Source organism: Lathyrus oleraceus, chromosome 7 (genome assembly GCF_024323335.1).
Source record: "Lathyrus oleraceus cultivar Zhongwan6 chromosome 7, CAAS_Psat_ZW6_1.0, whole genome shotgun sequence".
Lineage (NCBI taxonomy): Eukaryota > Viridiplantae > Streptophyta > Magnoliopsida > Fabales > Fabaceae > Lathyrus > Lathyrus oleraceus.
In genome coordinates, this window is record NC_066585.1 from 17,934,367 (window position 1) to 17,956,870 (window position 22,504).

At 36.2% G+C, this 22,504-nt stretch overlaps 1 protein-coding gene across 1 annotated transcript; it reads left to right on the top strand.

The window, feature by feature from the left end:
• The first annotated feature begins 267 nt into the window (after positions 1 to 267).
• On the top strand, positions 268 to 12,217 carry LOC127100840 (aspartate--tRNA ligase, chloroplastic/mitochondrial). The gene is made up of 15 exons (XM_051038129.1): positions 268 to 804; positions 1,003 to 1,146; positions 2,984 to 3,093; positions 7,868 to 7,979; positions 8,092 to 8,163; positions 8,806 to 8,897; positions 9,073 to 9,193; positions 9,628 to 9,750; positions 9,969 to 10,164; positions 10,257 to 10,444; positions 10,541 to 10,612; positions 10,764 to 10,862; positions 10,967 to 11,047; positions 11,380 to 11,437; positions 11,855 to 12,217. Exons 1-15 carry the CDS (start codon positions 439 to 441, stop codon positions 12,019 to 12,021), a joined length of 2,001 nt encoding a protein of 666 aa, XP_050894086.1. The 5' UTR covers positions 268 to 438; the 3' UTR covers positions 12,022 to 12,217.
• Positions 12,218 to 22,504: the final 10,287 nt, after the last annotated feature.

The following is a 22,504-nucleotide window of genomic DNA, read 5'->3' on the forward strand; positions in this document are numbered from 1 at the left end:
GCTTTTAAGAGATACTCCCTCGGTCAGAAAAATAAAATAAAATTTTAATCACTATTATAAACAAAATTATTATTTTCAACGCCTCCGGTATACAGTATAATTTGGCCAATTTGTTTTCAATTATTTTCTTTTATCCGAAGCTGTATAGATATATATATTATAATCCTCAATCGAAGAAAAAAAACTGGATTTTAAAGCTAAACCGCGTGACATCTGGTTTTTAACAAAAACCGGATTTAAACCAGTTCAGAAGTTCAGTTTTTATTTTTAAAAATGGTTTAGGATTAAGCATCACTCTACTCATCCGTTATCTCCTCCTAATCACCGTCGCGTTGTGTTCTCATCTTCTCAATGTCTTCTCTTCAATTCTTCTAATTTCTGAATTCTCCTTTTTTTCAATCCCTTTCCTTTACATCAAGCTTCAATCTTTCACTCAACATGTCTCTATTCCTAAAAGCAATGCCATTGATGGTTCTTCGACCTAGACCATCCTTTTTCTTTCTTTCTAGGGTTTCCACTACAATTCCAACGTTAGTTTCAACTACCAGAACCGTTTCTTCTCTTTCAGCTTCGATTCAACCACTTCCTTCTGCCTCTGAAACACTCACTTCCAATGCTAAACCACCACCACCGCTTTTACCCTTCAATGAATCGCTTCAATGGGTTACAAGGACTCATTTTTGTGGCGAATTGTCTTTGAATGATGTTGGTAAAAAGGTTCAGCTTTGTGGTTGGGTTGCACTTCATAGAGTCCACGGTGGACTCACTTTTCTTAATCTTAGAGACCATACCGGGATTGTTCAGGTACTCCCATTGCTGCTTATATGCTATTGTGTCTTACCCGTGTTAGTTCAAAACCGACACTAATACTTGTAATTACTTTAATTTACTCACTTTTTCAGATTATTGTTTGTTACATTAGATTCCATTTTATCATCCTGTGTTGACTACTTTTGTTTATAATTCAACATGGTGTATATTCTAATTAAGCTTGAAATTCAGGTTACAACACTTCCGGATGATTTTCCACTTGCACATTCTGTTATCAATGATCTCAGATTGGAGTATGTCGTTTCCATTGAAGGTGTCGTCAGGTCACGTCCGAATGAATCAATCAACAAGAAGATGAAAACAGGCTTCATCGAGGTATATGTTTCATTAATGAGAAGAAAGTGTAGGAGCATGATAATGCTTGTAGATTAACATTTAGATTCATTGTTCATAGTTTGAATATATCAATAGTGGCCTTCGAATATCTTGATTCAACTTCCAAATAAGTAATGTTTAATAAGAAGCACTAAGATATGCACGACCAAGTTGGGAGTATATCATATTTCATTACACGTACATCTTCATATTCATGGACATGGTAGCTACCTAAACACTAAAGTAGTCCTTAATGCAGAGATTTGAAATATTGGGCTGAACATCAAAATCATGAGCAAAAAGGAGGATTAAGCTATTAATTTTAGTTACGATGCTTATGTCGTATTAGAGTGGGTTCCATATATATGGCTTGTATTTGCGTAATTATATGAACTGTTTCCGAACCATTTTTAACTAAATAAATTAAATTAAAATAGAAAATTTACTGATATACATTTTATTTTTCTCAAAATAATGATATGGACCAATAAAGGTGAATGAGACATACCGTTTGTGACATTAGAAATGAAAGTATGTGGTTGCCAACAGTTGCATTGCCTATATCAATAGATTAAGCTGATAAACTTGTGTGACTATCTTTTATATGATCTGACTGTTGAGTTGTTGTACTTGTTGTACCATGCTTGTGCTTTCTTTTGTTAAAGTGATCCATCAAATAATTCTCTTATAGATGGGAAATTAAGGGTTGGTTGCAATGTAGATTATAGTGTGTAACTAACTCAATAGTAAGTTTTGATCATTCTTTTTATGTAAAAAATCTGGACTACAATCAAACACACTTTCAAAGCTCTTCAAAAAGAAAAAATCAACAACGTACAACTCTGAGTATGAGCAAAGATGGACTAAGTATGTTTGCTTACTATATCTATTAATAAACATGATAAGTAATCAGAAAGAATATTACTTGAAGCAGAATCTCACTTTTGCAACTGATATAAACCTCAATATCAATTAGTCAGCATGTATTATCATGCTGTTGTGTTAAATGTATCATAAACTATGGTTCCATACTCTATTGACATCTGTGTCAGATTTCCAAAGAGAAAAGGTAAATCATATTTTTTATGTCGCATTTACGTAGAAAAGGTTTAGGATAGAGTCCAACTTTAAATTGAGGGTGTGTTAGTGTTGTCAAATATCGGCCATGGCGGTGGCGTTTTTTTTGGACAAATGCTGGGTCAATTTGTGAAGGATGGCGGCACCATTATGCTTTATGGTGGTTATGGCATATTTTGGCTTTCCGCCATGGATAACACTGGGGTGTGTGAATTAGTATAACAAATCATTAAAGTAGGAATCTGCCTTGTACACATGCCAATAGATGGAAACAAAGGAAATCACATAGCTTCTCTATACATATGATGTGGCATGGAAAATGCACCTTTATATAGTAAAAAAGCAAAGAGAAAGCGTGTCATTGGTAATGATGTATCAAAGAGCGTATGGATGAGATATATATATTTTTAAAATTATTGTTTTATTATCCATTGATGTTTTGACGGGAAAACTTGACTAGAGACATTATAAGATTATAATTTAGTATGATTTATTTGCTATTAGATTCGCCTCATTTTGGTTGTCTGATCCCCACCACAACAACAACTAAGCCTTATCCCACTAAGTGGAGTCGGCTACATGGATCAACTTTCATCATAATGATCTCCGATGTTTTAATTTTGTTGCCTGAAGAAATATGCTTTATACTTAACTCAATGGTGTCCTGGTTCTGAAGATATGATTTTTGTAGTTTGAAGTGTTAAGTTTATTTACTGTTTTCTTCGTGTATCAAAATTTCATATTCATCCTTGTGTTGCAGGTTGCTGCAAATGAGGTTCACGTGTTGAATTCTGTGAATTCAAAGTTACCATTCTTAGTTACTACATCAGATGATGCAAAAGATTCTCTTAAAGAGGAAATCCGTTTGAGGTAGTAGCCATCGATAGTTGCATGGTACTTGTAATTGCTTATATCTATATATATGTTTTATATTGGTCAGTTTCTCACGGAGGTCATAATCTCATTGTATTTAGATTTTTCCTATTAATGCTGTTGTCTGTGTTTATTTGTTATGAAGTTATTTATTTAGTAAATGTCATTTCAGACTTATCTTCAATTTTGATGGAAAAGAGAGAATTTTGTATGTGGGCTGTCATAATTTTTCATAATATGATAGGCCACTGGTTTTGGGCCTAAGGCCAATAACCAAGCTGAATAGAAGAGTTAGGAAAAGAGATGCTGATGTGGCAGTTTATTAGGATGTGCAAGGATTTATAGGGAGAAGGAGGTGAGAGTGAGAGGCTCATTCAGAAAAGTTGTTAGCATTCAGTTAGGAGAAAGTATTCTTTGGTTAGGATGTTGCTCACAATAGTAAGTGAGTTTTGCCTCATTCTCATACTCAATACAAACAGATATTTCATTATGAATTCACGGGTTCCATGCATGGTCCGACCTGCTGGATTATTGAAAGGAGCTAGTGAAGATCCGGAGATGTTGCGACAATGATCAAACGATTGAATGTGCGGCTTACAAATGTGGAGGATTCTTGGCATCAAACTATGGAGGAATGCCATCAAATCATAATAACAGAGTTCACAAAAATGTTGGATGGACCTTCTTTGGAAGGTGGTCATTCATCGTCGTACACTGACAATTTGATTTTCTAATCCAAGTTGACAATGAAGAAGAAGTAGATCCAGAGGGAAACAATTTTGACACTCAAACTCTCGGAACAGGTATCGTGAGAAAAGAAGTAATTCCGTTCCACACATGCGGCGCATTAATGACATCGGAAAAGACATAGGTCGCGAGCCAAATGCAACAGATGAGAGCAGAAGTATTGGTGGTGAACCCGACGAAGCTGGATGAAGGGATTAAACCAGTCACGCTGGAGAGGGAAATTGCGTGTAGATCATATAATTTGCTACCTCCATGTGAGCCGCCGGACTTCATCCAACCTGTGATGACTCCTAGTGAGTCAGAATTGCCCGTCACCGGTCTACCCGTTGCGGCGTCCATTAACTAGAACCAAATATCTTTCACAGGGATTTAGGGACGATAATGAATGAGTCACCATTGGACTTCATGTTCAAAGATCGAACTATGCTATATACAATCGAAAGAACCAACCACAACCATGGTTGTTGGGATCTCGCTTTAACTCCTGAAATCTTACGATCTTGCGCTCCGGCATTTGACTATCGATTTAAGTGTCACAAAGATCTTGTATTTGGCTAGAGCGTTGAACTCTTAGAGAAAGATCTTATATTGTGAGATCTTGCGATCCCAACGATCCATTTTTTGTTTTGATCTGTTTCACACATGTTTTGACCCAACCATTAAACAATTGGATTTGACCCATAAATTAATCAGGTAATTAAGCCTAATGGATGTGCACAAATATTTTAGGATTTTGGGACTGACAATGTTTCAAATGAGTTGTTAAGAATTGCAAAATAAGGATTGCGAAAGTTGCGCGACAAACAAAAGTCATTGAAACTCTGAGAATTTTGTATCGATTAATCAAACAATGAATAAATTTCTAACCTTCATCTATCCTTTTTATATATTCAAATCATCCTTCTATTCTTCTCATCTTTTTTATTCCTGCCCTGCAATACTCTTCCTTCCTTATAATCATGGTTGTCAAAATCGGGATCTCGATAAAGATCGTTAGGGTATAGAAAAAGCGTGAATCGTAGGATCGTAACACGGATCGTAAGATCCCAACAAATAGACAAATATATAGAAATAACTAGGAAAAATAACCTTAACAAAAAATTCTCATTAACTTAATCATCAATAGGAAATACTCGATCCAAAAAAACATAATTTCCTCGGACATAATATGATGATTTGAATATATATAAATGATAGACGAAGGTTAGAAATTTATTCATTGTTTGATTAATAGATACAAAATTTTCAGAGTTACAATGACTTTTGTTTGTCGCGCAACTTTCACAATCCTTATTTTGCAATTCTTAACAACTCATTTGAAACATTGTCAGTCCCAAAACCCTAAAATATATGTGCACATCCATTAGGCTTAATTACCAGATTAATTTATGGGTCAAATCCAATTGTTTAATGATTGAGTCAAAACACGTGTGAAGCAGGTCAACAAAAAATGGATCGTTGGGATCGCAAGATCTCACAATTTAAGATCTTTCTCTAAGAGTTCAACGCTCTAGCCAAATACAAGATCTTTGTGACACTTAAATCGGTAGTCAAATGCCGGAGCGCAAGATCGTAAGATTTCAGGAGTTAGAGCGAGATCCTGACAACCATGCTTACAATTATGTTTTAGTTCCCATTGAGAATATTATGTCCGAGGAAATTATGATTTTTTTGGATCGAGTATTTGCTATTGATGATTAAGTTAATGAGAATTTTTTGTTAAGGTTATTTTTCCTAGTTATTTCTATATATTTGTCTATTTGTTGGGATCTTACGATCCTACGATTCACGCTTTTTCTATACCCTAACGATCTTTATCGAGATCTCGATTTTGACAACCATGACCACAACTATTGAGAGCTATGAAGCATGGACACCCCGAACACGACTCCGATACTGACACGGCAACACCGTTAATAATTTGAAAAAATGAATAAATTAAACGTAATCACAAGTGTCGGTGCAGGTGTCCGACACGGACACAAACACCTTTTTCAGAGGGGTCGGTGCTACATAGATTGAGAGCCATTTTGGGCGTCTATTGGACACCATGCGACCTTCGTCAAAACCACGGGACGTCGGTCGACCTGTGACTGCATTATCACGGCGAGCCCCTTTGCCACCCATGCGGTTCGCAACCCACATCCTTCAGAGCAAGAACCACCGAACACCAGGTTGCAGGCAGAGGCTTATACCCGACCAACCTTCTTGCAGCAGGGAACAACTCCATCTCTGATGAGCCATCTTTTTTTGCATGCCAATCTGGTATGTTTTGATGCTGTTGCATTTGGGAAGTTTCCAAAGAAAATAGGGGCAGATTGGTACTCTTCTACATCACAGGTCTGACATTAGATATAATGGACTGGGTGCAAGTTATTCTAATTTGTTGAGGAAAAAAATTAAGACTTGGAACAGAGCAGAGCCGCTGAAGCTTTCCCAAGTTGAGATTAACATTTGGGTCCAAGACCAAACAGAGTGGGGTTTGCAAAGGTGCCAGCTAAAGCTAATTCAGGAATTAATGAGTTGGGCCCGCATTAAAGCTGAGGAAATAGATGAGAAAATATGCGAAGCTATGGTTACAAGTTTTAGAGGCAAAAAGTTGGCTTCAGTTATGATGATGCTCATAAAAGTTCATGTTGCAATGGAAGAAAGGTTTGTTTTTATTTTCCTTCCTAATCATTCTGTTGACACATTCAAGGATATCCATGCTACCAAGGAGCTAAGATTGATTGCTGGCTCAAACAACACAATAATAAAGTCATGATAACTGCTTGTGATGCTGTTCAATCAGGGGCCATTAAACAATAATGGAAACATGCAAATAGATTTCAAAGATCTATATTAAAGAAAGGTTATGCCAAAGATCCTACTGTTGTGGCAAAGGAAGCATTTCTAAAGGCCTCTTATAAGAGTTTAGATGTGATTCTAGTTAATAAAGCAGGATGTAGACATGAGTATGAACCTTTGACGGATGCTTTGTCAAGGTATGAATATTTTCTTTGATAACATACTTGAGCTCATCCAACATCTTGAAGACACAGGTACAATTGAGTATAAACCAATCTGTTTGAAAAAGCTCATAACTCTTACTATGGACAGCAAGAACAGAGGGAAAGAAATAGCACCAACACTATCTGTTATTCATATAAATTTTTTCCCAACAAAGGATGCAGTTCATGATTTATCATGCTTCTTGATATCATAGAAGAGATGCCCATGGATATATTGAATGCGTCAAATGCACTTGCATTTCTCTATGCTCAAGCTGTGGTTACTGAAGTAGTGGCCTCTCTAAACATAGAAAAAATTCACTGCATGCTTCTTTCTTCCCAATTGCAATGGGAGTAAAACCATGTGGATGAGCTGATCGTTTGAAGTTGCCTCGTCTGGCTTCTAATCGTGGGATCCTGGTCCTGGGGCATGGACATGATTTGCAACTGTTACAACACATGAGGGGGTTCTTCAACAGTTAAATACTTCGGTTGTTTGCCGGCCACTACTTGCCTAATTTCATTTAATCTCTTGCAAGTTGTTCATGCTATGGTCATGCCACCAACTGTAAGTGACAAGAAGTATTCAACACATGAGTGTCCTTATCTTAGCCTTGGGGACAAGGCTATTTTTCTAGCGGACAGTAGTGATAGGACACTGGCATTGGGCCTAAGCCCAATAACCAAGCTGAATGGAAGAGTTAGGAAAAGAGCTACTGATGTGGCGTGGCAGTTGGTTAGGACGTGCAAGGGTTTATAGGGTTAAAGTGGTGAGACTGGGAGGCTCATTCAGAAAAGTTGTTAGTATTCAGGTTGGAGAAAGTATTCTCTGGTTAGGAGCCTAGATCTGTTTAGGAGTTCTTGAGCTCCAGTTTATCTTTTCTTTCATCACTGTAAGTGAGCTTTGCTCCATTTTCATTCTCGATACAAACAGATTTTCCATTATGAATTCACAGGTTCCATCATAATGTATATTCATTTTTATGTTATGTAAGCATATGAGAGAAATATTGCTTACAATTACTAATTTGCAGGTATCGATGTCTTGATCTAAGAAGGCAGCAAATGAATTTTAACATATTGCTGCGGCATAAAGTGGTTAAACTCATACGAAGACATCTAGAAGACATACATGGTTTTGTGGAGGTACTGTCCATTAGGTTCATCCCTTCCCTTGAGTTACCGAGTCTCTTGCACACCGTACTTTGGTAGTTGGTGTCCTGTGTTGATCTTTACCTTTTTTTTGTTCACAAGGTAGATTGAAACTCCAATACTGTCGAGATCCACACCAGAAGGTGCCCGAGATTATTTAGTTCCATCAAGAGTCCAGGTATTAAGATTTATTCACCTATTGCATGAGATTCTAATTTTATTATATTTCTCTAATATATTTTGTTAGTCTTTCTTTCTCTTTGTTTAGTATGGCTTTTACTTACAATAAAGTAAATAAGTCAATACAACATACTTGGAAAATATTGGTCTCGTCAATTGTTCAATCAAGCAATATAAATTTATCTTTTGCATAATCAGATCAATTAATTGTTCTTTCACCGTTCAATTAGATATTGCAATTTTGAAATTTGGATTTGATAGGATTTATGATCCCAACTTCCAAAGCTATTACCTATACCTCAATGGCATTAATGTAAAGCTTATGCAGGTTTCCATTGTGCATGCACGTCAGTAGACACATCATTGACCCTTTTCCTTATACTTAAGCACAGAAAACATCGTCCTTTGATATTTATGTGTTATGTTTTGACTGTAAAAATGACTGAAAAAACTAGTAATTTCCCATAAGTGAGTTATCTGTGTTATGCCACTGAATAGATTTATTTTATCGGGATAGCATCTTTGATGAGTGGAGCATTGCTAAGATATAAAGCAATGTGATATTTTTTTCTATTTTTTTTTTGCGAGATATGTAATTTATGTCATGTTTTGTTGATTCATTATCTCATAAATTATGAAGCCAGGAACATTCTACGCATTGCCTCAAAGCCCTCAGCTATTCAAACAAATGCTAATGGTTGCTGGTTTTGATAAATATTATCAAGTAGCAAGGTATGATATTCTTTTTATTGTCTAATGGTATCTTGGCTTATGTTATGGAGGATTTCTAAAATGCTTCCCCTTTTTCTGGAAAATGTGCATTTGCTTTGTGTGATTTACAATTAAAAATATTTGATGCAAGTTACCATGTTTGTTTTTGGATAAAATGCAATTTACTTTTTGCCAGATGTTTTCGAGACGAAGATTTAAGAGCTGATAGACAACCGGAGTTCACACAACTAGATATGGAAATGGCTTTTACTCCTTTAGAGGATATGTTGACTCTTAATGAAGAGTTGATCAGAAAGGTTAGTTTATATCATCTATAATCACACTTCTTTAACAGGTTAACTAAATTCATGTTATCAATAAATTAATTTTTTCGAAGTAATAATGAAGACATATATTAGATGATTTTTTTGGAATGGAAGAATAAGGTGTTAAAGCAGGTATTGATATTGGTTGAGAAATTATAAAGGATAACTAAAGAAACACGGATTTTTGTAATCTCGCTTATTTCAAGAAAAGACAAATGTTGAAATGGGAAACTGTTAATGTTGGTAAATCTGTTTAATAAAGATCTTTTGTGGATGTGTTTGTTTTTATATAAAGAGAATTAAAAAAATTAAATAATGTATTTTAAAGCTATTTTGTAGGAGGGGAACAAGTATTGTATGATTATTATGAATTTGTTTATCTCAGACTCGTTGCTTGGTGTAAAAATAGGAATTGTTTATTGCAGGTTTTTCTTGAAATTAAGGGTGTGGAATTACCAAATCCTTTCCCTAGGCTTACTTATGCTGAAGCAATGAATAGATATGGTTCGGACCGGCCAGATACCAGATTTGATCTCGAATTAAAAGATGTAATGCTCTTTATTTCACCTCCTCTTGGTACTTTTATGGTTTCTAGCATATGGTAGTTGCTTTGGTCATCTATTATGTGCTCACATTTTTTCATTTGATATAGCTTGCTGCAGTCCTGTGTTGGACATCACTGTTACCTTGTGTTTTAGTTTCGTATTGCAGTAACTTACCTATACTTGCTTCATCTTGCTGAGGTATAACTTCTCATTGTCTGCAGGTATCTGACATTTTCTCAGGGTCTTCCTTCAAGGTTTTCTCTGATTCCTTGGAGAGTGGAGGAATTATAAAAGTGTTGTGTGTACCTAATGGTGCAAAAAAGTATTCAAACTCAACTCTTAAGAAAGGTGATATTTACAATGAAGCATTCAAATCTGGTGCAAAGGGTTTACCTTTTCTCAAGATCACGGAGAATGGTAAATAGGGAATTCACTATCAATACTTAAGTATATGATATTTTGAGACATGTTTGTATTCCATTGTTTATTGTATAAACCTTTGGTTTTAGGGGATATTGAGGGAATTTCTGCTTTAGTATCAAGTATGGATCCTGCAACTAAAGATGATTTATTAAGGCGATGCTCTGCTGGACCGAATGATCTGATTTTATTTGCAGTTGGTCATCATGCATTTGTAAATAAAACTCTAGATCGTCTTAGAGTTTATGTGGCACATGAATTAGGTTTAATCGAACATGTAAGTTGGTATTTGCTTTTTAAAGGAAAATAAATGCTATGTATCTTGATTATTCATTTCACTTACACTATCTGGTTATTTTTGTTTGAATTTTAGGACAGACATTCAATTTTGTGGATTACCGACTTTCCAATGTTTGAGTGGAATGATTCGGAGCAGAGGCTTGAGGTCTGTTTTTTCTTTTAATATCTCATCTAACAATGTATTTCTCAATATATAATAACATGTCTGGGTTGAAAATTTAATGATTGTCATTACAGTTAATCTTGTTATATTTGTTATTATTCTTTTCATTATTCTTAATTACGGGCTAGTGCAGGCTCTTCATCATCCTTTCACCGCACCAAATCCTGAAGACATGAACGACCTTGCTACTGCTCGTGCGTTGGCATATGACATGGTTTACAATGGAGTGGAGGTAGTTGAGATTTAGTTTGGATTACTTTCCTCTCTTTAAGCTCTGAGATTGACAATTTTACGACTGATGTCTGCATAAATAACTAAAATATTATATTCTGTCAGATTGGTGGGGGAAGTTTGAGAATTTATAAACGCGACATACAACAAAAGGTTTTGGAGATTGTAGGCATCTCTATGGAGCAGGCTAGTAATTGCGATTCCATTCCTAGCCTTATTTATCTTTTTCATTTAGTTTCTCTCTTTTCATATTTAATAAACCAGCCGATGTTGGCTGTAAAAATTCCGACTAGAATCATGTTTTGTTTATTGGCTTATTGTGCTCCATTTGGTTTTCTGGCATTGCAGTGTTTCACGAGTTTAATTGTATATATATATATTCATACATTTCATTTTGTGACAAGTATGCTAATGTAAAACACAGTTTTGGCTTGTTTTTTCTTATAAAATCTGTTATACTCCCATTCTGGAAATAGGGCTCTGACTGATCTGAATCATGCATTATAACTTATTTTCAGGCTGAAGCAAAGTTTGGCTATCTTCTTGAAGCACTTGACATGGGGGCTCCGCCACATGGTATGTATATTTGTAAATCTTCTAAAATGTTTTATAGCAACAAGTATGTTTATGAATAAGACATCAAACATTTAATATAAAGCAAACTTATGTTGAGATCAGAGTTCCAGAAACAGAAAATAGTTCCACAATTTTATAATTTTATTGGTGGCGAATGTTGTCTCATTTGGCACTAAACTGGAAGTAAACTGGAAGCATATATATGTAGAAACAGAATATATATATGTAGAAATGATGAAAATTACCTATCCATTGTCACTAAACTGGAAGCATTCAATAAAAGTAACATCTAATATTAAGTTGCAATTTAGTTGCCGTATCTTTATTCGAACACTAGTATGTAAACACGCGGTGCACCAATTGTTTCTCAATATGCTGAGTAGCTGATGATTGTTATTATAAATGAAACAAATGCAGGAGGCATAGCTTTTGGTTTGGACAGATTGGTTATGTTGCTGGCCGGTGCTAGTTCTATCAGGGATGTCATTGCTTTCCCCAAAACAACTACTGCGCAGTGTGCCCTCACAAGGTCACCATCCGAAGTAGATCCGCAGCAGCTGAAAGATCTTTCAATTACCACGTAGATAGGTATTCAGTCACCTCTTCATAGTTTCTGTTATTTATACCCATTTTTGTACTCTACCATGGAATAAATCAATGTGTAGTTTTACTAGGGGTACCATGTAAACCTAACATTTTCATGTTGAAACTTGTTATTTATGTTCAACTACTTTTGGCTTGTGTTCAATGGAAAATGAGGATAAGGAATATTCAAACTCATTACAGAGAAGAAGGTTACAAATATAACACATACGGTGAACATCACATCATCATAGAAAAATTCACAAATAAATCCTTTTATGAGAGTAGACATATATCGACAAGGAGTTATGAATTTGTGATTATATATTAAAATTTAGATTAAGATGATAAATCATAATTAAAACTTGTAAGTCAATACATAAATGTTGTTAGTAAGTCTTAATCACACTTGGTTTTTTCAAAATATAATTAAAAAAAGAATACTACAGTATTGCTTACGACTTAAGTGCAAAAACTTAGCTTACCTAAGGACAAGGACAAATTATGTTTTTCTAAAAATAAAATTAATGACAATTATTTTATTTGATGGGTGCATTAATTAATTGAAATAATGTGACATCAAAGATTGAATGGTTGAGAATGCATATTAACAAAATTGTTTTGTTTTCCATTTAATGAAAAGTGCAAACTTACCATGTTTATTGAAAGATTTCATGTAAAGAGTACTTTTTATGTATGTTCAAGGTTTGTTGCAACTCTATGAGTTGTTTTATTGTGCTAATTAGGTTATTGTTAATCTAAGTTCAGCACAACAATTTATACGAAAAAAAGAAAGATTAAAAAACTTGCCTTATGTAGAAGAACATTATCACACTATTCTAATAAATAGGTGTAATATGCAGTTTCCAATCATGTAGTTTATGGAAAATGCTAGTAATGCTTATTGGGTCTGAAATTGGATAGGTTACCAATCTTTCTTTTTAATTATGTTGCATTAAATACCAAATTTTGATTAATTAGAATCCCATTACGAGTGCGCGAGGGTATTTATTGATGGAGAGTTTGAGAATGTCGAAAATATCAATAGACTAAAAATTCAGGATATAATATCCACCAAAGATCTTAATTATTGAGAGTATGAATCACCTCTCTTATATATCTAATATTTTCTCCACTTCTAATCGATGTGAGACTTAATCACTTACACTTGAATTTCGACAATTTCTCTCACAATTGTGAGTCACTTACATCACTAGCCTTGATCAATACTAAGCCTAACCATGACTCTGATATCACTTGTTGGGTAGGGTGATAAAACGGGCATGCCTTGTTGGGTAGGGTGATAAAACGGGTATGCCTTGTTGGGCATACCCGTTTTACCACACTTTTTGCGGAGAGGACCAAAGTTTTATGTTTGGTCCTTGGAAGAATAGATAAGAGATAAACAATAGTAATTGATAACGCGAAAATACATCGTATATTTGCCTTGATTTACACTCAAAAATCGTACCACTTTCATTTATATTCCGATTATTCCGCAAGTGTTCGAGTTATTTTTGCAGGTATTTCAATTCCCATGCTTAAATGAGCAAAGTATAGAAAAGGAAGGAAAATAAGAAGAAACAGAAGAGAAAACAACAGAAAAGCAGAGAATACAAATTATGTGCATGTGACGACCGTCACAAAGCTTGTCACGACCGTCACGCCCATCCTGTCACGACCATCACAGACCCATCACGAACGTCACACAGCCAAAATCAACGCTTTGAAACTGTCAACAAAAGTGATCCACCAGGCCCTTACTTCTCGTTCCTCAGCCACTTTCCCGTGGATTCCTCACTCAACCAACTCATCCTTATTTCTCTCAACTGCCAATACCTAATGGGGGATATAAAAGGATGGAAGTTGGAAACCTACGGGGACGCTTAATTTTTCTCTCGGAAGCCAGCTTTGAAGACTTTTTTTTCTCTGCATTTTTTCCACAGCAATTCTGTTTTGTCTTTTATTTTTCTTCAGCAACATTATTTTCTTTTACCGTTCAGAGCTTTGATTTTCCCTTTTTCCTTTCCGCCTTTCATTTAGCCAAAGTAGTAGTTTCCTACACTAGGGACCTACTACAATTTATTTAATTTAGTCTAAGCAATTACTTCGAAGAAGCAGAATCCTACCGACCTGTGGAGGACTGCTCAAGTACTTCAAGATTTAACATATTCTATTAATCCAATTTCCAGGTTTTCATTCAATTACAATTGTTATTGCTTTATTATTATTATAATCATGTTTGCTTTGTTGATCTGTTTATGTTCGTCTGTGTTTGCATTGTTTAACATGCCCGGCTAAACTACCGGTATCGGTATGTAACAATTTAATTAGACGTGATTTAATAATAATCAGTGTAAAACTTCTTTCCTTAAACAATATTTTTGGCTGTGGTTTTTAATTTAAATTTAATTAACTTTGTCACAAGAGTGAGAAGCTATTTAATACGATTTTGCCACGAGAGTGGGAAATTAACTAAGATGAGAACCGACAATCGCGAGAGCGTGAGGGTCGAACTGGATAGTAAAAACTAGGCATTGATTTTAAAAACAGTGAGAGCACTTTAAAAGCAATTAGAACTTATTTATTTTCAAAAAGTATTTTTAACTTCAAATGGGATAGCGAGAGCGTACATTCTTACTTAAAGGTATAGTCCAAATCAACAATCACGAGAGTGTGAGATAAAGCCTTTTAAATAAGTATTTTCTACTGAAAGATATTTGGTACTTAAATTATACACCGGTGACTTATCGAATCCCTGACGATTAATGCGTTGCATACTGATATCCTTCTATTAATAACTTCCCTTAGATTTAATTTTCTTCAACCAAACTTCTAAAAAATCATTCCCTTAGCTAAACATAGTAACGTCGGTAGCATTAGTTTGACCATCGGTCCTTGTGGGTTCGATATCTTTTAAAACTAAAACGACTAGATTGTGCATTTGCAGTCAAGTACCTGATATACTATATTCTATATACAGTCAGGAGACGTATCAAGTTTTTGGCGCCGTTTCCGGGGACTGATTTAGTCAAATAATGTGATTCTTTCGTTGCCCAGTATAGACTAAGACACTCTTTTCTCTATTACTATGTATCACCCAAATTTGCTATACGATTATCACTCCCAGTATTTTGAGGAATCACAAGATTCCTATAAATCCAACCTGGAAATATTAATGGAGGATTTCATTGAGACGCAAACTCACTCTAGGATAGAATCTATGATGGAACGCTTTATGGCTACACAAACTCTTCAGAATGAAGAATTTAGAAAACAAAGTCTCTATACCAATGAAACCCTTATGCAACTGAACACTGTGGTCGAGTCCCTCGTCACTCACAATGAGGCATTTGAGACTCAAATCTCCCTGCTTGCGCAGACATCTCTAGGACCATTCCCAGAGAAACATGCGGATGTTGTAACAATCACCAGTGAAAAATTTACCGAAAATCCTAAGGAGAGTGATAATGAGGAGGGTTCAGGTGAGAAAAGAGTAGAGATTGAGAAAGAACCACCGGCACCACCCAAGAGGGAGGTTGTCAAAGAGGTAGAGAAGGAAGAACTATGTGTTGTTCATCCTCCCTATAAATCACCAATTCCTTTCCCACGAAGGTCTGTGGAAGTCAAAGTAGACCCCAAATCCGAAAGATATGAAGAGCTATCGGAAAGTATCCACACCAATGCACCTTTATTTGAGACCCTGAACAAGAAGAGAAAATTAGAAGACCATGAAACTAGGGAACTCATTAGTATTAAAAGGGGAAGACCAGACTTTGAGGTGGTGGATGCAAAAATTGAACCTAAGCGTGAAAAGGTAGCTCTCAGGATAGAGCCAGAACCACCACCACAAGTTCAGAAGGATAAACTACCTCGCAGAAGAAAAAGAAGAAAAGGTGACGGATATGAGAGATGGATTAATAAGTGGCCATGGAAATCGAGGATAATTAAAAGTTTGACTGAAAAGTTACTAGATGTCTTAAGAAAATATCCAACATCGCTGACCTAAAAGGAATAAGTCCTTCTATCTGTATGCATTGTATTATTCTAGAGGAAGATTGTAAAACCTCTAGAGAACACCAGAGAAGGATCAACCCAATCTTAAGTACTGTAGTCAAGGATGAAGTAAAGGCGTGATTGCAAAAGTTGTGACTGTTGCATGTGACGAGCATCACATGCAGTGTTACGCCCGTCACAGAGGCGTGACGCCCGTCACAGATACGCCACGCCCATTAAGTACATGACCATTACACACGACCGTTGCAGATGACCGTTACGCAAGACCGTTACGTGTGACGACCATAACATTCCTGTGACGATCGTCACGGATCTAGAAGGCGCGCCTATAAAAACATGCGCACTTCCTTTTTTCTTCCTCATCTAATCATTCTACTTTCCTTAACCATCCCACTCATACCACTCTTTTCTCCATTAACCCTTTCTTCACATCCTTTTAAGCGAGAAATATGTGAGTACCTTATAACTCACAAAATCCATCTCTCCCATCAAAACCTATATTTTCAAATTCGCACACTAAATGGCCCGTCAATAGAGAGATGCTCCCGACCTCTCAAATATCGTATTCAAAGAAGGAGAAGTCGACGAGCGACAGAGAGACAACTACCTCAGGTTCTATCAACGCTCAGTCCAAGCTACGAGGTATATTGATAACGACTGTCTGACGGAGCTGAGACTTTCAGATGGCGTAGAATGGATGTTGAACAACTCTAGTTTGACGCAGCTTTACATCAACCCGCAACCAACTTATGAGGCACTGACCTTGGAATTCCTGAGTTCATTCTCCTACATTACCCCTCCTGGTGCAACTCAGTTTCACACCGGAGTTGCCACATTTAGAATGTTCGGTACCGAGTATTCCCTGAACCAAACTCAAATAGCACGAATGCTTGGCTTCCGACATGGAGAGGGAGTTCACTACTGTATCCATGACGGATGGTAAGAAATAGAATTTGGAGTGTGGCATAGCCTTACTAACATGAACGTCACAAGATGAGATGCGCTTAACGCGACATACATCCACAACCCAACTATAAGATATTTCCACCGAGTCTTAGGGCACACAGTTTTCGGAAGAGTCAACAATCATAAGGTAAGCTCTAAGGAGCTCTTCTTTCTTCACTGCGTGTTCACCCTTGTGACGTTCAATGCCACCCCATTCCTATTGGCCAACATACAGGTTATATGCATGAGAGGCAACACGGCATTCTGTTTTGGAGGAATCATCACCTCCATAACATTAGGCCTGAATCTGGCGGATAGGCTCGCCGACTTACCTGCCTTGCCAGCCGAGTTCCTCAACATCGACTACTGCCATTCCTCACACCTCATCAAGGCCAGAGACGACGAGAAGTACCATCCTGTGGTTAGGAACAAGATAGTTCGAAGCGTCATTATGCCCAACAGGAACCGTACAGATCCGCAGAATATGGCAAATTGGATTTTTGATCTGAACGCTCTTGAGCCCAATGAAGGAGATCCTAATAATGGAGCAGATGAAGTCAAAGAGGAACTTGACCGAGAAATGCCACAACCACCTCCTGAGTATGCTGTAGAGATATCTTCCCGGGGCCAGCGAAGAAATGAGCGACGAGCCGCCACCATGGAAGACATCTACGCTGAGATGTTGGACACAAACAGAGGATGGAGGAGCGCCAGACAGAAATGATGCAAACGATCCAGCAGATACAGAGGGATCATCATGACTATGCAAACTGGCACGACCAGGGAATGTCGGAACTTTCCGAAGAGATGAGTGCCCTGACACATCGCGTTGATGCCATCCAAGAGTACACTCAGCATGTGGGGTTGGATCCTACCCAGCATGGTAGAAGTGAGCGTGCACGAGCAAGAGTTAGAGCGTGCAAAGTCCAACGTCTTGACGACGAGTAGTGATCTTCATGTTTCTTCCCTTTTCATTCTTTATATTGTCACATTGAGGATAATGCTTTGTTTAAATGTGGGAGGAAATCCCTGTCTTTCCTTTACTTGTTTCTATTTTTAGCCATAACAATTTTTTTTTGTCTTTATCTAATCGTTCATTCATTTATATCTAATTTGCCATAACAAATTTTTTGTTTTTAAGTTAAATGCATACCCTACGAGTATATAGGTTGCCTTATAGAGGTTCTGTTAGGAAACTGAGAAAAATCTAACAAGATTGATACCGTCCTGACACCTTAGATCTCTCACTTCTACGAGATCAGTTTGAATACCCATTATACTGATACCTAAAGTCTCCATTCTAGATTAACCCCTAGTAGTTTATACTAGCAGTCAGCACCGTCTTAAACACAAACCATATGAAGAGCCGATGAATATAAGTGATTGATGCCTACGAATTAAGAAGATCCTTCATACTTTTGCTATCGAGAAATTGAAAAATACACCATACAAACGATTGCAAGATGTACAAAAGAAAGGAACAGAAAAACCCGGCTGGTTGGTTCAAAGGTACCTGGTACTAGACTCGGTAGGGCGAACTACGGTTCGATCCCCCACAACCTTCAAATGGGATATATAAAGGGGTACCACACTAGTGTACCAGACCCCGTGCAAAAAAAAGGATCAAAGTCACTAACTGGCTACTTCACTAAGTGCGTGTGAAGGCAAAGGGCTTAATGTGATTACACTAGAATGAAACCGGGTGAAATAGGAACGCGAAGCATTAGGTTGAGCTATAATAGCATGATTCGAACTGGTTTGTATCAAAGGAGAGTTCTACGTTAATGCTTATTGCATGTGTCGTCACTGTATCTTTAGTGTTTTACTTGAGTATCTGTCATCTTAACGAAGTACCTAACAACCACGTACGAATTGGAAATGTGTTATGTATTCGCGTTTAACTAGTGTTTTCAAATTTTATTTGCTTGAGGACAAGCAAAGATTCAAGTTTAGGGGAGTCTGATAACGCGAAAATACATCGTATATTTGCCTTGATTTACACTCAAAAATCGTACCACTTTCATTTATATTCCGATTATTTCGCAAGTGTTCGAGTTATTTTTGCAGGTATTTCAATTCCCATGCTTAAATGAGTAAAGTATAGAAAAGGAAGGAAAAGAAGAAGAAACAAAAGAGAAAACAACAGAAAAGCAGAGAATACAAATTATGTGCATGTGACGACCGTTACAAAGCCTGTCACGACCGTCACAGGCCCATCACGAACATCATGCGGCCAAAATCAGCGCTTTGAATTTGTCAACAGAAGTGATCCACCAGGCCCTTACTTCTCGTTCCTCAGCCACTTTCCCGTGAATTCCTCACTCAACCAAGTCATCCTTATTTCTCTCAACTGCCAAGACCTAATGGGAGATATAAAAGGATAGAAGTTTAAAACCTATGGGGACGCTTAATTTTTCTCTCGGAAGCCAACTTTGAAGACCTTTTTTTCTCTCTGCATTTTTTCCACAGCAATTTTGTTTTGTCTTTTATTTTACTTCAGCAACATTATTTTCTTTTACCGTTCAGAGCTTTGATTTTCCCTTTTTCCTTTCCGCCTTTCATTTAGCCAAAGTAGTAGTTTCCTACATTGGGGACCTACTACAATTTATTTAATTTATTCTAAGCAATTACTTCGAAGAAGCAGAATCCTACCGACCTGTGGAGGACTGCTCAAGTACTTCAAGATTCGGCATATTCTATTAATCCAATTTCCAGGTTTTCATTCAATTAGAATTGTTATTGATTTATTATTATTATAATCATGTTTGCTTTATTGTTGATCTGTTTATGTTCGTCTGTGTTTGCATTGTTTAACATGTCCAACTAAACTACCGGTATCGGTATGTAACAATTTAATTAGACGTGATTTAATAATAATCGGTGTAAAACTTCTTTCCTCAAACAATATTTTTGGCTGTGGTTTTTAATTTAAATTTAATTAACTTTGTCACAAGAGTGAGAAGCTATTTAATACGATTTTGCCACGAGAGTGAGAAATTAACTAAGGTGAGAACCGACAATCGCGAGAGCGTGAGGGTCGAACTGGATAGTAAAAACTAGGCATTGATTTTAAAAACAGCGAGAGCACTTTAAAAGCAATTAGAAATTATTTATTTTCAAAAAGTATTTTTAACTTCAAATGGGACAACGAGAGCGTACATTCTGACTTAAAGGTATAGTCCAAATCAACAATCACGAGAGTGTGAGATAAAGCCTTTTTAAATAAGTATTTTCTACTGAAAGATATTTGGTACTTAAATTATACACCAGTGACTTATCGAATCCCTGACGATTAATGTGTTGCATACTGATATCCTTTTATTAATATTTTCTTAAGACTTAACTTCCCTTAGATTTAATTTTCTTCAACCAAACTTCTAAAAAATCATTCCCTTAGCTAAACATAGTAACGTCGGTAGCATTAGTTTGACCATCGGTCCTTGTGAGTTCGATATCTTTTAAAACTAAAACGACTAGACTATGCACATGCAGTCAAGTACCCGATAGAATATATTCTATATACAGTCACGGGACTTATCAGTAATCCATATCAAGTCATGAAAAAACAGATGAAAGATAAACCAGGTAATCCATATCAAGTCATGGAACAAAGAGATAGAAAATAAACAAAGTAATCCATATCAAGTCATGGAAGGATAAGTGAAGCAATATCAATTCATATCAAGTCATGGAAGAAAAGAAAAACAATAGCAATTCCATATCAAGTCATGGAAAAGAAGATTAAATTACCTCACACAAACAAGAGATATAGGTGAATTATTAAGTCTAAACATGCTTTAGGACATCACAAATTATGACCAAATGGTCACAGATTAACAAATAGCAACAATCTCATTCGACCTAGTCATGAAAGAAGGAGCCAATGCTCAAACAAGTTGAGAAAACAAATTAAGCAAGCAACAAGTTTCCAAACCAAAATGACTAGCAACATCACCTCAAAATGAAAATAAAGACATGTGATTCAAATAACTAAAGTCTCCAGATCAAGAAGAAATTTAAACAAGCATTGAGCCCATGATACAAGCACCAAAATACACAAGCATCATTCAGAGTTGTAAAGGGAAGTGAACACAAATGTGAGCAATTGATCATATAAAAATGAATTAGATCAAAAGCATATACATGATGTAAATATTCATAAATAAACCCAAGACATCACAAAGGCATCACATCAAAGCATACTCAAAGGTTGAGGCAAGTAATGATCAAAATCAAACCCTAGGCATGCTCCTAAAGGCAAATGCATTTCAAGCAAGCATAGATGAAGTATAATCATGTAAAAAATTGTATTAAGCCTCATAAGTCATAAGTATATAACATATTAAACTCCACATACAAGTCACTCAAGCATCATGGATGAATCACACAAGCTATGCTCAGAGATAAGCCAAAAGATAGGCAAACAATCACAGAAGTTCAAAGAAGCTTAAAAAAGAAGTAATCAAACAATGAAGGCTCACAAATGACATAAAGGGATGTGTAACTTGTGCAATAAATTAACTCAAGATTAGGTTCAAGAGGAACAAGGGAAGTCATCCAAACTTCAAACACACATCAAAGCCAAGTAACTTGATAAACAAGTAAAGATATCATCCTAGAAAAGGAATCCTTTATAAAAATTCAAGAAGATAAACCAAGATTAAAAAAAGGGATGCTTATAGGTCATGGGACAATAAAAAAGTCCTTTTCAAAGCATCAAATACAACCTCCAAACCTCAAGTGGTATCAATAAGCAAGTAAACTCAAAGTTCAAGCATAACTAACAAATCCAAAAGTGGACATCATCCAAGTAAGAAATCCTTTGCCCAATCAAAGCAAATGACCAATGTAAAATGAAGTTGAGACATGAATAATGAAATTAGAACAACATAAAACCATACAAAAATGGATCCCAAGCTCCTAAGATCTTCACCATCTACTAAAACTCAAAACTAAGTCCAGAAAAGAAGAATATAGCTCTTAATGTGTCATCATGATGAATGGCAATGGAATACCATTCAAAGAATCATAAGAGTAAGGTATAAGGTTACCAAGACCAAAGAAATCATAAGTGCAAGCAAGAGGAAATAAAATCCATTGGACTCATAGTATTCAAATTGGAATGCACAAGACAAAATCCAACTATGGTCTCAAAAGCAAGCAAGAAGTACTCAAGACAAACAAGCAAAGGAACATCAAATGGAGATGCCCAAAATGGTTCTCATGGGTGAATTTAGGACTCCTAAATGATGATGATGAGATAAAGATAGAATGGGAAAGAGATCCCTAGTGGTTGCACAAGTGCATTCAAAATAATCTATTAAATGTAAAAGGCATCTCAAAGAAACAAATATGCCTTGAATAACTCAAGAAAAATAGTTAAGAGTATAAAAAAATCATGAAAAATCAGGCATAGAAAGATGAAATCAGAAGCTGAAAGTATCCCAAAGATATATTTACAATCATGTGTAAAAGATGCCCAAACAAATCCATCATTCAAACAATGCACCATTAATTGATCAC